A 14229-nucleotide genomic window follows, 5' to 3' on the forward strand; every position below is an offset into this window, starting at 1 on the left:
AGTAGCTAAAATAAACACAATACATTTGTATAAAGCTTTTATTACATTTAGAATGTGCTAGTATTGTTGTTGGGGGGGGCATGGCGTAGTGGGTAGAGCAACCGTGCCAGAAACCTGAGGGTTGCAGGTTCGCTCCCCGCCTCTTACCATTCAAAAATCGCTGCCGTTGTGTCCTTGGGCGGGACACTTCACCCTTTGCCCCCGGTGCCACTCACACCGGTGAATGGAATGATGAATGATAGGTGGTGGTCGGAGGGGCCGTTGGCGCAAATTGCAGCCACGCTTCCGTCAGTCTACCCCAGGGCAGCTGTGGCTATGAAAGTAGCTTACCACCACCAGGTGTGAATGAATGATGGGTTCTACATGTAAAGCGACTTTGGGTACTTAGAAAAGCGCTATATAAATCCCAGGTATTATTATTATTATTAAATCAGATGACATATTGAATTTGTGGCATTGAATGGCGCATACCTTTTTTTTGTTAGTGACACAGTAGTTAGTAGTTAGTACACAATAACAAAAAAAAAAAGCGAAAACAACTATTAGTTCCCTTTTAAATCATTTGGGTTTTGCCCTCAAAGCCTTTCGGTGTCCATAAAAAATAACAAAAATTACCAGAAAATTATTTTGCAATAATACAAACAAGAAAAATACAAATATTGATCTAATCATTTTAGTATCGTGTATAGACTGATACTATACAAGGTAACATAAGTGTCAACATCAACCACACCTACTTTACATTGAAGCTTTAGTAGTTAACTTCTTGTGTAGTCCCACTCGGTATGTGTGTAGCGTGCTTAGTCATTCTTTTTTCTCTAGTCCTCCAGCGATAATGCTACTTGGAAGAAAATGTGTTTATTTTCCACCATATCCATCCATCCATCCATCTTCTTCCGCTTATCCGAGGTCGGGTCGCGGGGGCAGCAGCCTAAGCAGGGAAGCCCAGACTTCCCTCTCCCCAGCTACTTCGTCCAGCTCCTCCCGGGGGATTCCGAGGCGTTTTCAGGCCAGCCGGGAGACATAGTCTTCCCAATGTGTCCTGGGTCTTCCCCGTGGCCTCCTACCGGTCGGACGTGCCCTAAACACCTCCCGAGGGAGGCGATCTGGTGGCATCCTGACCAGATGCCCGAACCACCTCATCTGGCTCCTCTCGATGTGGAGGAGCAGCGGCTTTATTTTGAGGACCCCCCGGATGACAGAGCTTCTCACCCTATCTCTAAGGGAGAGCCCTGCCCCCGGCGGAGGAAACTCATTTCGGCCGCTTGTACCCGTGATCTTGTCCTTTCGGTCATAACCCAAAGCTCATGACCATAGGTGAGGATGGGAACGTAGATTGACTGGTAAATTAAGAGTTTTGCCTTCCGGCTCAGCTCCTTCTTCACCACAACGGATCGATACAGCGTCCGCATTACTGAAGATGCCGCACCGATCCGCCTGTCGATCTCACGATCCACTCTTCCCTCACTCGTGAACAAGACTCCTAGGTACTTGAACTCCTCCACTTGGGACAGGGTCTCCTCCCCAACCCGAAGATGGCATTCCACCCTTTTCCGGGCGAGAACCATGGACTCGGACTTGGAGGTGCTGATTCTCATCCCAGACACTTCACACTCGGCTGCGAACCGATCCAGCGAGAGCTGAAGATCCTGGCCAGATGAAGCCATCAGGACCACATCATCTGCAAAAAGCAGAGACCTAATCCTGCAGCCACCAAACCGGATCCCCTCAACGCCTTGACTGCGCCTAGAAATTCTGTCCATAAAAGTTATGAACAGAATCGGTGACAAAGGGCAGCCTTGGCGGAGTCCAACCCTCATTGGAAACGTGTCCAACTTACTGCCGACCAAGCTCTGACACTGATCATACAGGGAGCGGACCGCCAAAATCAGACAGTCCGATACCCCATACTCTCTGAGCACTCCCCACAGGACTTCCCGAAGGACACGGTCGAATGCCTTCTCCAAGTCCACAAAGCACATGTAGACTGGTTGGGCAAACTCCCATGCACCCTCAAGGACCCTGCCGAGAGCATAGAGCTGGTCCACAATTCCACGACCAGGACGAAAACCACACTGTTCCTCCTGAATCCGAGGTTCGACTATCCGGCGTAGCCTCCTCTCCAGTACACCTGAATAGACCTTACCGGGAAGGCTGAGGAGTGTGATCCCACGATAGTTAGAACACACCCTCCGGTTCCCCTTCTTAAAGAGAGGAACCACCACCCCGGTCTGCCAATCCAGAGGTACCGCCCCCGATGTCCACGCGATGCTGCAGAGTCTTGTCAACCAAGACAGCCCCACAGCATCCAGAGCCTTAAGGAACTCCGGGCGGATCTCATCCATCCCCGGGGCCTTGCCACCGAGGAGCTTTTTAACTACCTCAGCAACCTCAGCCCCAGAAATAGAAGAGCCCACCACAGATTCCCCAGGCACTGCTTCCTCATAGGAAGACGTGTTGGTGGGATTGAGGAGGTCTTCGAAGTATTCCCTCCACCGATCCACAACATCCGCAGTCGAGGTCAGCAGAACACCATCCTCACCATACACGGTGTTGATAGTGCACTGCTTCCCCTTCCTGAGGCGGCGGATGGTGGTCCAGAATCGCTTCGAAGCCGTCCGGAAGTCGTTTTCCATGGCTTCCCCGAACTCCTCCCATGTCCGAGTTTTTGCCTCCGCAACCGCTGAAGCCGCACACCGCTTGGCCTGTCGGTACCTGTCCGCTGCCTCAGGAGTCCTATGAGCCAAAAGAACCCGATAGGACTCCTTCTTCAGCTTGACGGCATCCCTCACCGCCGGTGTCCACCAACGGGTTCTAGGATTACCGCCACGACAGGCACCAACTACCTTGCGGCCAGCTCCAATCAGCTGCCTCGACAATAGAGGCGCGGAACATGGTCTACTCGGACTCAATGTCCAGCACCTCCCTCGTGACATGTTCAAAGTTCTTCCGGAGGTGGGAATTGAAACTCTCTCTGACAGGAGACTCTGCCAGACGTTCCCAGCAAACCCTCACAATGCGTTTGGGCCTGCCAGGTCTGTCCGGCATCCTCCCCCACCATCGCAGCCAACTCACCACCAGGTGGTGATCGGTTGAAAGCTCCGCCCCTCTCTTCACCCGAGTGTCCAAAACATAAGGCCGCAAATCCGATGACACAACTACAAAGTCGATCATGGAACTGCGGCCTAGTGTGTCCTGGTGCCAAGTGCACATATGGACACCCTTATGTTCGAACATGGTGTTCATTATGGACAATCTGTGACGGGCACAAAAGTCCAATAACAAAACACCACTCGGGTTCAGATCCGGGCGGCCATTCTTCCCAATCACGCCTCTCCAGGTTTCACTGTCGCTGCCAACATGAGCATTGAAGTCCCCCAGTAGAACGAGGGAATCACCCGGGGGAGCACTCTCAAGTACTCCCTCGAGCGAATCCAAAAAGGGTGGGTACTCTGAGCTGCCGTTTGGCGCGTAAGCGCAAACCACAGTCAGGACCCGTCCCCCCACCCGAAGGCGGAGGGAAGCTACCCTCTCGTCCACCGGGTTGAACTCCAACGTGCAGGCTCTGAGCCGGGGGGCAACAAGAATTGCCACCCCATGGCGAAAATGTGTCTCTTAGATGCATTACCGTATTTTTCGGACTATAAGTCGCAGTTTTTTTCATAGTTTAGCCGGCCGGGGGTGTGACTTATACTCAGGAGCGACTTATGTGTAAAATTATTAACACATTACCGTAAAATATCAAATAATATTATTTAGCTTTTGTTCTATATAAATGATAAATGATAAATGGGTTGTACTTGTATAGCGCTTTTCTACCTTTAAGGTACTCAAAGCGCTTTGACACTACTTCCACATTTACCCATTCACACACACATTCACACACTGATGGAGGGAGCTGCCATGCAAGGCGCTAACCAGCACCCATCAGGAGCAAGGGTGAAGTGTCTTGCTCAGGACACAACGGACATGACGAAGTTGGTACTAGGTGGGGATTGAACCAGGGACCCTCGGGTCGCGCACGGCCATTCTTCCACTGCGCCACGCCGTCCCCATATGTTATAGTTATTTGAATGACTCTTACCATAATATGTTACGTTAACATACCAGGCATGTTCTCAGTTGGTTATTTATGCGTCATATAACGTACACTTATTCAGACTGTTTTTCACTATTCTTTATTTATTTTAAATTGCCTTTCAAACGTCTATTCTTGGTGTTGGGTTTTATCAAATAAATTTCCCCCAAAAATGCGCCTTATACTCCAGTGCGACTTACTGTATATATGTTTTTTTTCTTCTTTATTATGCATTTTCGGCTGGTGCGACTTATACTCCGGAGCGACTTATAGTCCGAAAAATACGGTACTTTATCTTCGGAATAACATTCTCTGTTAGTCTTACTCGTGCAGTGCTGTGTGCAGATCCTCCCTTGCTGACCAGCAGTTTAACAACATCCAGGTTGTTGTGGTGAACTGCCACATGAAGGGGGGTCAGACCGTTCTGTTGAACACACACATAATGACAAAAAGGCATGAGGAAGCATGCATATATGAGACAATAACATGACACACTGCTAATGTAGCACTTCCATGCTCGCATAAACCTGCCTCACCTTGCCAGCTGCGTTGGGATTGGTGCCTCTCTCGAGAAGGAGCTCGGCTACATCTACCTTTCCGTATTTAGAGGCCACATGGAGGGGGGTGAAGCCTTTCTGCTCCAATGAAACCCAAATACAAAGCTATGCATCACTTCTCCAAAAGGATCACAGTTATACTTCTAATCAATCGAATGGTTGTACACAACCTCAATGTATTGCACCAGGTATAGTCTAATTGTTTGTGATACCTGACAGTGGAGTAAATAATGAGTTAATTTAATGCTGACTTTTATTAGTTTATCCCCTTTACAAAAACAGTCCGTAATTTTATAGTAATTTTATTTAGTTCATATTATATGCTGAGTATCAACAACTACAAAAACCAAAACATTAAATAAAAGCCAGGAGTGCTCCAAACTTTTTCCAGCAGGGGCCGCATACTGAAAAAACATACGGGGTCCATTTTGATACTTTTTTATTTTGTAAAAGGTTCTGTTGTTAAATATACTCTATATATGTAACAACAAAACACTGTGTTTTGTGTCAGCTTTGTGTTATAGGTGTCGAAGAATGGATTAAATGTAGATAATGTGTTTCACTATGTAAAGTGCTTTGAGTCTCTAGAGAAAAGAGCTATATAAATATAATTCACTTCACTTCAAAGCATAGGATTATTAGTTATTAGTAGTGCTGTCAAATGATTATTTTTCTAAATCAGATTAATCACACTTTTGAGTTTGGATTAATCATGATTAATCACAGGTTATTACTCGCTTGAATAATTTAAATTAACTTGTAAAAAGAGCCCAAAAAATGCAATTTTATTGTCAGAATGTCATCAAGAAACATTGTTTTTAATGTTTTACTGGAATGCCATTTATTTGTTCAAAACTTAGTATCATTTATATCTAAAATCCAGTCTAGGTTTATTTTGGAATTACATTTGCCAGCGAGCACACAAGACGGAGTCTAATCCCTAATTTTTTCAGTGACAAATGAATTGACCTGATAATTAACAGTGTAACAACAAACACTACCTTTCAGATACAATCCGCAGATCAAAAGAAATTGTGTGATTAATCTGTATGTAAAGATAATTAATTATAAGTATTATATATATCAAAATTATAAGTAATAAGTATCAACATTTCAGCTTTTTTGTCATTGTTGTCTCTTTGCTCTTTTTCTGACATTTATAGTGTTGTTGTTTTTTTAACTGTATTATGACAATATGCTGCAAGCCAACAAAACTCGAGCTTCCCCCAGACCCCACTTTGGAGACCCCTGCTGTACATTAATTGGCATTTGATTTAGTGAAATGAGAATTTGATGGACTCTACAGAGAGAAACCACTGGTGTGATTTTAAACATGGACAAAAAGTGCAACATAAGATGTGGAGCACCAGACAAGACGTCACATCATGTCGGCCCAGAATTACAAGGGAGAAGCTGGTCAATGATTCTCAAGGAGCTGGAACTGCAGTCACCAAGTAAATCCTTTAGTAACACTATGTGCTGTAATGGATTGAGTTCCTGCAATGCCCACCAGAAGACACATGTACAGGCCTGTCTGAAGTTTGCCAGTAAACGAATGATTCAGACAAGGCTTGAGGGTATGTGAGGTGACCAAAATGAATTTTTTTGGGCATCAACTCGACTTGACTAGTTGCCCAACAACAGCATTCCTAGCAGCAATATTTTGACCTGAACACTTGAAATTGGAGGGACAAGTGAATATTGGTACCTTGCTTGAAAGAGCTCCTCTTTGTCATTGAATGTGTGCATTGCTTACTTCAAGACGCCTTCTGCCTAAATGTATCTGGTCACTGAAGTCTGTTGAATCAATGTTAATGTATATTCAAAGACATTTTAAATGTGTGGAAGAAAATGCATGGAAATTGTCATGATCTCTCATGACAGTTATTAGTTTCTGGTATTTATTTATTTATCCCTGTCCAGTGCTCTTATTTCTGTTTGTCTCTATTTTCCCCCACTAAATCTCTTGTCTGAACACTGGCTCCTTCACCTGTCCCAGATTGGCAATCAGGACACACCTGTTCCTGGTTGGCAATCAGGATGCTTTTTATGACAGTGCTGGATCATTGTGTTTTGTGTTGCCATGTTGCATAGCTTTTCCTAGGCTTCTTGTGACTGTTAAGTCTTTTTTTGCACTTCCCTGCTGCAGTAATTTTTGTTATTAAATACATTTCGCTTGCTAGACCAATAACTCCACACGAAACATAACATGAAGAAAAAGGTATTTAAAAACAAGTCTAATCTGCTCAGTGGCCTTGTGGTTAGAGTGTCTGACCTGAGACTGGAAGGTTAAACCCCGACCAAGTCATACCAAAGACTATAAAAGTGGGAACCATTCCCTCCCTGCTTGTCACTCAGTATCAAGGGTTGGAATTGGGAGTTAAATCACCAAAATGATTCCCGAGCGCGGCCACCACTGCTGCTCACTGCTCCCCTCACCTCCCGGGGGTGAACGTGGGGATGGGTCAAATACAGAGGATAATTTCACCACACCTAGTGTGTGTGTGTGACTATCGTTGGGAATTTAACTTTAATCAACCAAATATGTCAAAAGACTTTCTGTTGAAGTCGTCTGTACTGGAAGAAATGTCTGACATTGATACAACATTATTTATACATACATACATACTCCCCTCACCTCCCAGGGGGTGATCAAGGGTGATGGGTCAAATGCAGAGAATAATTTCGCCACACCTAGTGTGTGTGTGACAATCATTGGTACTTTAACTTTAACTTTAACATGTCCTTTGAAACATCCATCCATCCATCCATCCATCTTCTTCCGCTTATCAGAGGTCGGGTCGCGGGGGCAGCAGCCTAAGCAGGGAAGCCCAGACTTCCCTCTCCCCAGCCACTTCGTCCAGCTCTTCCCGAGCGATCCCGAGGCGTTCCCAGGCCAGCCGGGAGACATAGTCTTCCCAACGTGTCCTGGGTCTTCCCCGTGGCCTCCTACCGGTCGGACGTGCTCTAAACACCTCCCTAGGGAGGCGTTCGGGTGGCATCCTGACCAGATGCCCGAACCATCTCATATGGCTCCTCTCTATGAGGAGGAGCAGCGGCTTTACTTTGAGCTCCCCCCGGATGGCAGAGCTTCTCACCCTATCTCTAAGGGAGAGCCCCGCCACCCGGCGGAGGAAACTCATTTCGGCCACTTGTGTACCCGTGATCTTGTCCTTTCGGTCATAACCTAAAGCTCATGACCATAGGTGAGGATGGGAACGTAGATCGACCGGTAAATTGAGAGCTTTGCCTTCCGGCTCTGCCAATCCAGAGGTACCGCCCCCGATGTCCACGCAATGCTGCAGAGTATTGTCAACCAAGACAGCCCCACAGCATCCAGAGCCTTAAGGAACTCTGGGCGGATCTCATCTACCCCTGGGGTCTTGCCACCGAGGAGCTTTTTAACTACCTCTGCAACCTCAGCCCCAGAAATAGGAGAGCCCACCACAGATTCCCCAGGAACTGCTTCCTCATAGGAGGAGGTCTTCGAAGTATTCCCTCCACCGATCCACAACATCCGCAGTCGAGGTCAGCAGAACACCATCCTCACCATACACGGTGTTGATAGTGCACTGCTTCCCCTTCCTGAGGCGGCGGATGGTGGTCCAGAATCGCTTCGAAGCCGTCCGGAAGTCGTTTCCCATGGCTTCCCCGAACTCCTCCCATGTCCGAGTTTTTGCCTCCGCGACCGCTGAAGCCGCACACCGCTTGGCCTGTCGGTACCTGTCTGCTGCCTCAGGAGTCCTATGAGCCAAAAGAACCCGATAGGACTCCTTCTTCAGCTTGACGGCATCCCTCACCGCCGGTGTCCACCAACGGGTTCTAGGATTACCGCCACGACAGGCACCAACTACCTTGCGGCCACAGCTCCAATCAGCCGCCTCGACAATAGAGGTGCGGAACATGGTCCACTCGGACTCAATGTCCAGCACCTCCCTCGTGACATGTTCAAAGTTCTTCCGGAGGTGGGAATTGAAACTCTCTCTGACAGGACTGACTTTTGAAACAATTATGCAAAATAGTTGTATTTGTAAATTGTGACAACGTTGATGTCCAACGTTGGATCTACGTTGTTGGTTGGGAAATGACCAAATTTCAATGGTTAAGTGAACGTCACAACCTGACGTTGAATTAACGTAATCAAAAAACATGTTGTTTCAATGTTGTATTTGTGTTGTAGAATACTGGTTGGGAAATGACCAAAATTCAATGGTCAAATCAACGTCAATTCAACAAATTCTCACGTGCCTGCTGGGGTTTCATCACCAAGTACTAAGTCACGTTTTGCTTGGGGATCACAAATTTTTTCCAGTCAATCAAATACAAGTTAATTCATAATATTTATTCAAATTTCTGTGTTGATTTTATGTGTCTCAGTTCAAATCAACTTAGACTCAAAATAATAATTTTATCCCAATTGGAACAATCTACTGGTGGGAGACAATTAATCATGTTCCTATTCAAGAAATATAAGGAATGACACATGTGACTTTCACCATTACCTTGGTCATTTTGGTCTGTTGTGCTCCGGCATCTAACAAGATGCGAATGGTGTGAATGTGTCCTTCACGTGCAGCGATGTGTAAGGGTGTGTGGCCTGCCGTTGTAGATGAATCAGGGTTGGCCTTGTGCTCCAGTAGCAGCTTGACCAGCTCCTTGTGTCCCATACGGGCCGCACAGTGAAGAGGGGTCTGGTCGTCCTGGAAATAGCAAGAAACAGGATATAGATAAAGAACCACAGCACTTTGTTTCATGGCCGTGGAAATCAAAACAAGAGTGTGGGTACCTTCGCTTTGGCGTCCACTTGTGCTGCATTCTGCAGCAAGAACTGTGCAACTTCACAGTGCCCTGCCCTGGAAGCCATGTGGAGGGGAGTCTCCACTTTCTGGATACACAGTGTATATACACAATAGCATGTTCAACCCATGGAATTTGCAATTGAGACCAGTTTATCATAAACTGTACTAGGTTGAGTAGTTTAGTGGAGTGATGTAGTTACAGGGAAGACGTTCTTACAACATTGGAAGCATTAGGAGAAGCCCCTCTCTGTAGAAGGTTCTTCACTATGTTCAGATGGCCCATGAAAGCTGCTACATGGAGAGGAGTGAGGCCAGACTGTGCAAATAGAGACAGATCGACATGGTCAGCAACAGAGTGGACACATTTAAATGTGCTGTTTGCAGTGACAGGCATGCACATAGGCCTGGACTGGACGATACACCGTTCCACAAATTATTACCGATAAACTATACTATTGTCAGCCTCCTTTTAAAAACAATTCAAGCTCTAATGTAATCTTACATCCATCCATCCATCCATTTTCTACCGCTTATTCCCTTCGGGGTCGCGGGGTGCACTGGAGCCTATCTCAGCTACGATCGGGCGGAAGGCGGGGTACACCCTGGACAAGTCGCCACCTCATCGCAGGGCCAACACAGATAGACAGACAACATTCACACTCACATTCACACACTAGGGCCAATTTAGTGTTGCCAATCAACCTAATCATACAGTATTCATACAGTAATACATAAAAAAATAGTAACCCTTTTAAACACAATATACTTCAATATCTCATGAGTGTTTTTGGAAGGAAGACACGATAAAAAAACACACACAAACATGGCAATTTATCGAAAACTTTCTTTTTCAATTGTCATACTAATTTATTGACCTTTTGATTATCAGCTCAAGGATTCATGCAGCCGTGACCGCCAGTTATTTTTACCCGGGCTTGGTGGCAATTTTTTTTTTTTACAAAAATTTTACTTCAAATTGTGACAAATATGGACATTCATTTTAAATCACTATTGGTAACACATGTTAGCCGTTGGTGATGCTCTTATGTTTTCCGGCTTAATAAAAGTAATTTGGAGACGCTGTAAACTGCACCTTTGATAGTTTGAGTGAAGAAAAACATGTTTGAAGGAAAAGTCACAACATTAAAAAAAAAAGTATCATTAACTACTAGGGCTGTATCGATATTGCCGTTTCAAAATTCTTACAATACAGTAATGTGGTGGCAGGCTACGGTATCAGATGAAAACTCGGAGTACTACCATCAGTGTGTTTTTTTTCTGGGGCTATTGAATGGGTCTATCTGAGAAGTAAACTACATCTCCCATAGTTACCTGCACAGAGCGGGCAAACACAGTGGGAAACTAATAAAAGTCAAGTGTTACCAACTTTGCGACTTTTTCGCTAAATTTGGTAACTTTCCAACTTCTCTAGCGCTTTTTTTTTTTTCTCCAAAAGGGCTTAGCTACAAATCCAGCAACTGTTTCTAATGTTTTTGCGACATGAAAACATGTATTACTCTGCAGTTAATGTCTTCAATGCCATCATCTACAACAAGTAGGGACTACAAGTTATACGGAAGCACCTTGATGAACCATCGCCAAGGAAAATATCCTTGATATGAAACCAGGAAGCCAGTGAGGCCAAACATCAATTTGTGAGTTGTTTACATTACATAAGCAACATTGTCAGTTAATCAATAGTCTTGAAACCAATGCAAAAATGTCCACTGCAGAGGACACTGCTTTTCAGGAAGTTTAAACAGGGGTGTCAAACTCGTTTTCATTGAGGGCCACATAGCAGTTATAGCTGCCCTCAGAGGGCACTTGTAACAGTAAATACCACATGAATATTATTATTTATTAATTATATTTATTTTTTTACATATCACTGAACATTTTTTGTCTATTTTACTGTATTTTTTAAAAATTTTGAGCATATAAATGGAAATGAAAAACAGTATCATTATTTTTTACTGTAAATGCAACCATCATTTTTACAGTATAATACTGTAAATGGAAAAACTATACCACAGCTTTTTTTTTTAAGGTAAAATTCTGGCATTAAACCTACCTGTTTTTTTAACAGTAAAATATTTTTTACAATGTACAATTTGATGGATATCTTGCTCTAAAATCATTAGTCAAGCCAATATTTAAGTACCTTTACTGATTTAAACTAAAACATGTTTGGAATTTATGGCATTTTAATGTTTGTTGCAATATCATATCAAGTTTAAAAGACTTGAAATTACTTGCTGTACATGCATTTTTTCTGTCACAATGTAAAGTTGAATTAATTTAGTTAGAAAAGACGCATATTAATTCCAGGCTTTTGCGGGCCACATTTAATGATGTGGCAGGCCAAATCTGACCCCCGCCTTGTGTTTGAACTGAACTGATTATTGTTTTCTACTTGTTACACAGGATGTTTACGTTGTCAAATTAAAACACTCAACTGAAGTTTTCTCTTTAATTAATTTTCTAAATTGTATACACTTGATGTTACTGCATTATTATTCGCACTTCAAAATAGCCGTTTGTAGTAATAAATATGATTAGAATATTTGAGCATTATGTTTGTGTTCAATTTCCTGACAGTGCGTTCTGTCATGAAAGCACATGACAGATTGGACTTTATTTATTTTCCTGTGTTTGGTTTCATTTCCTGTCATGGTGCTATAGTTTGGGTTGTATTTCCTATTTGGTCTCTGTGCTTTGCAACACTTTCACCTTATGTTCCTTTCCCTGTCAGCACACCTACATCTCATTGTTAATTAGTTCTACTTAGTTCCATCTTCTGGAGGCCAAAATATTATGTTGCTTTCTGAGTTCCTACAAGACCTGAGTTATTTTTATTCTGCCTGGTACCTAATAAAGCCACCTTTTGCTTGCACTTTGTCTATACTTCTCTGCATCTTGGGTTCACGCTAACTGCTGACATAGGGCATCGTCACAGTGTACATCCTTAACACTCTTGCTACTTAATTTTAACACTATGGCATTTTTACCGAGTCATTTTTCTTTTTGACAATATCGCAATAATACCGTGACAATATCGTACCATGAGATTTTGATATTGTTAAATCCCTATTAACTACACAGAACTGATAACACAGTCTCACCTCTGTGACAGCTTCTAAGGAAGCGGAGTGTTTGAGCAGCAAGTCCATTGACCGAATGTGGTTCTTCTTGCATGCAATATGGAGAGGCGTGAAACCATTCTGGACGCACAAAAAAAATCCAACATCATCAAATATGTAAAATAGTAAAAGTAAAATAGTATCAAGGCAGTCTTTATTTTCTACAAATCTCAGGCATCATCTTTTTGCACATAATAAACATCCAAAAAACAATTACCAGAGCTCGAGCATTGGCTTTGGCTCCCTTATCCAGAAGAACTTTGGCCATGCGATGGTGACCACAGTGGGCTGCTACATGAAGAGGGGTTAAATGGTCCAGCGTGATATCGTCAATCTCTGCGTTGTATTGGAGTAGCTGTCTTACGCAGTCCATGTGATCCCCCTGTGCTGCCATGTGGATGGGGGACAGACCATTCTGCACAAGAGCACAGAGAGATGAGAGGAAAGAGATTAACAAACTCCCTGTCTGCATGTTGTTTATCATCTGCAAATCCACAGTAGAGAAGCTTAAAAACTAAAGTACTCAATAAACATACCAGTCCTTCAGAAAGTTCAATTAAAATGCCCAAGAGAATATAATTTTTATTGAGGCTGACATATAAGTTAAGTACCAATATACTGTGTGTGGGGGAAGATCGTAGTAAATCAAAACAGTCACAAGATCCAGAGCGGGGAAACTTGCCGTATCAGATGAAAGAATCTCGTTAAACAGTACCTTGGTTTTAGCTTGGATGGGAGCACCGTGTTCTAGCAGGATCTCAATGATGCGAACGTGTCCGTTTCTGGCTGCACAGTGAAGCGGAGTAAGTTCATCCTGTGCACACAAGCAAACAAAGTATTCAAGGAGGGGTGAGGAAGTGACAGGTGGAGTGGATAAATATTTGGAAGCTAATAAGAAAGCATTGGTGACAAAAACAGAAAATTGCAACTGAACAATACATTACCTTAGTTTTGGCATCGATCTGGGCCCCTCTGTCCAGCAGGAGTCTGACCATCATCACATTGCCCCTCCTGGAGGCAATATGAAGGGGTGTAATGCCATTCTATTGATTAGGAGATAGCAAAAAATAGGTCAGTTGCATCGTTAATAACCATACATCATTAATGAAGTCAAAACATATACAGTACTGATAATGTTGTAGGGCACACTCACCCCAGGTCAGTTCTAGCCTAACATGCTTTGAACTGACTGCCCCTCCCTACCCTCGACCTGTTAACCTCACCCACACACCCTTAATTTAATCACCTCACAACCTTATAAAACTTTGTGGATTATTTCTTTTTTTTTTTGTCCTGTCCAGCTTCTCAGGCAAATCATATAGTTGATGCCCATGTCGGCTGTTCAGATTTACTTTACAAAAGAGAAGTGTAGGATACTTCTCTTGTTGCCTTATTTGTATTTGACTTTATTAAATGTATTTATATTATCATTTGGTGCAGCCGGGCCGGAGCAGGAGGGGATAGAAAGGGGAAAAAAAGAAGACAGAGGGGGAAATTGTGGGGACAAGGGAGGGTCTAGACAGAGAGACAAAAACAACAACAGCAAACACAACAACAACAACAACAATAGAGCAACATCAGCAAATACGACATGTACAAATATGATGGTAAAAGTAATAGCAAATAAGCAGTTAGCGAAAAGGAAAAAAAAAATA

At 43.7% G+C, this 14229-nt stretch overlaps 1 protein-coding gene across 7 annotated transcripts in view; it reads right to left on the reverse strand.

Moving 5' to 3' along the window:
• Positions 1–14229, reverse strand: part of ank1b (ankyrin 1, erythrocytic b) — a 302181-nt gene that overhangs the window by 119932 nt on the left and 168020 nt on the right. For all 7 annotated transcript variants that reach the window (XM_061927319.1, XM_061927314.1, XM_061927317.1 and 4 more), the window contains exons 8-16: positions 13519–13617; positions 13290–13388; positions 12792–12989; positions 12557–12655; positions 9652–9750; positions 9422–9520; positions 9138–9335; positions 4615–4713; positions 4404–4502 (exon numbers count right to left, since the gene is read on the reverse strand). In XM_061927319.1, coding sequence (XP_061783303.1) covers positions 4404–4502; positions 4615–4713; positions 9138–9335; positions 9422–9520; positions 9652–9750; positions 12557–12655; positions 12792–12989; positions 13290–13388; positions 13519–13617 — 1089 coding nt within the window. The remainder of the gene's footprint in view (positions 1–4403; positions 4503–4614; positions 4714–9137; positions 9336–9421; positions 9521–9651; positions 9751–12556; positions 12656–12791; positions 12990–13289; positions 13389–13518; positions 13618–14229) is intronic.

The sequence above is a fragment of the Nerophis lumbriciformis genome, linkage group LG32 (assembly GCF_033978685.3).
Source record: "Nerophis lumbriciformis linkage group LG32, RoL_Nlum_v2.1, whole genome shotgun sequence".
NCBI lineage: Eukaryota > Metazoa > Chordata > Actinopteri > Syngnathiformes > Syngnathidae > Nerophis > Nerophis lumbriciformis.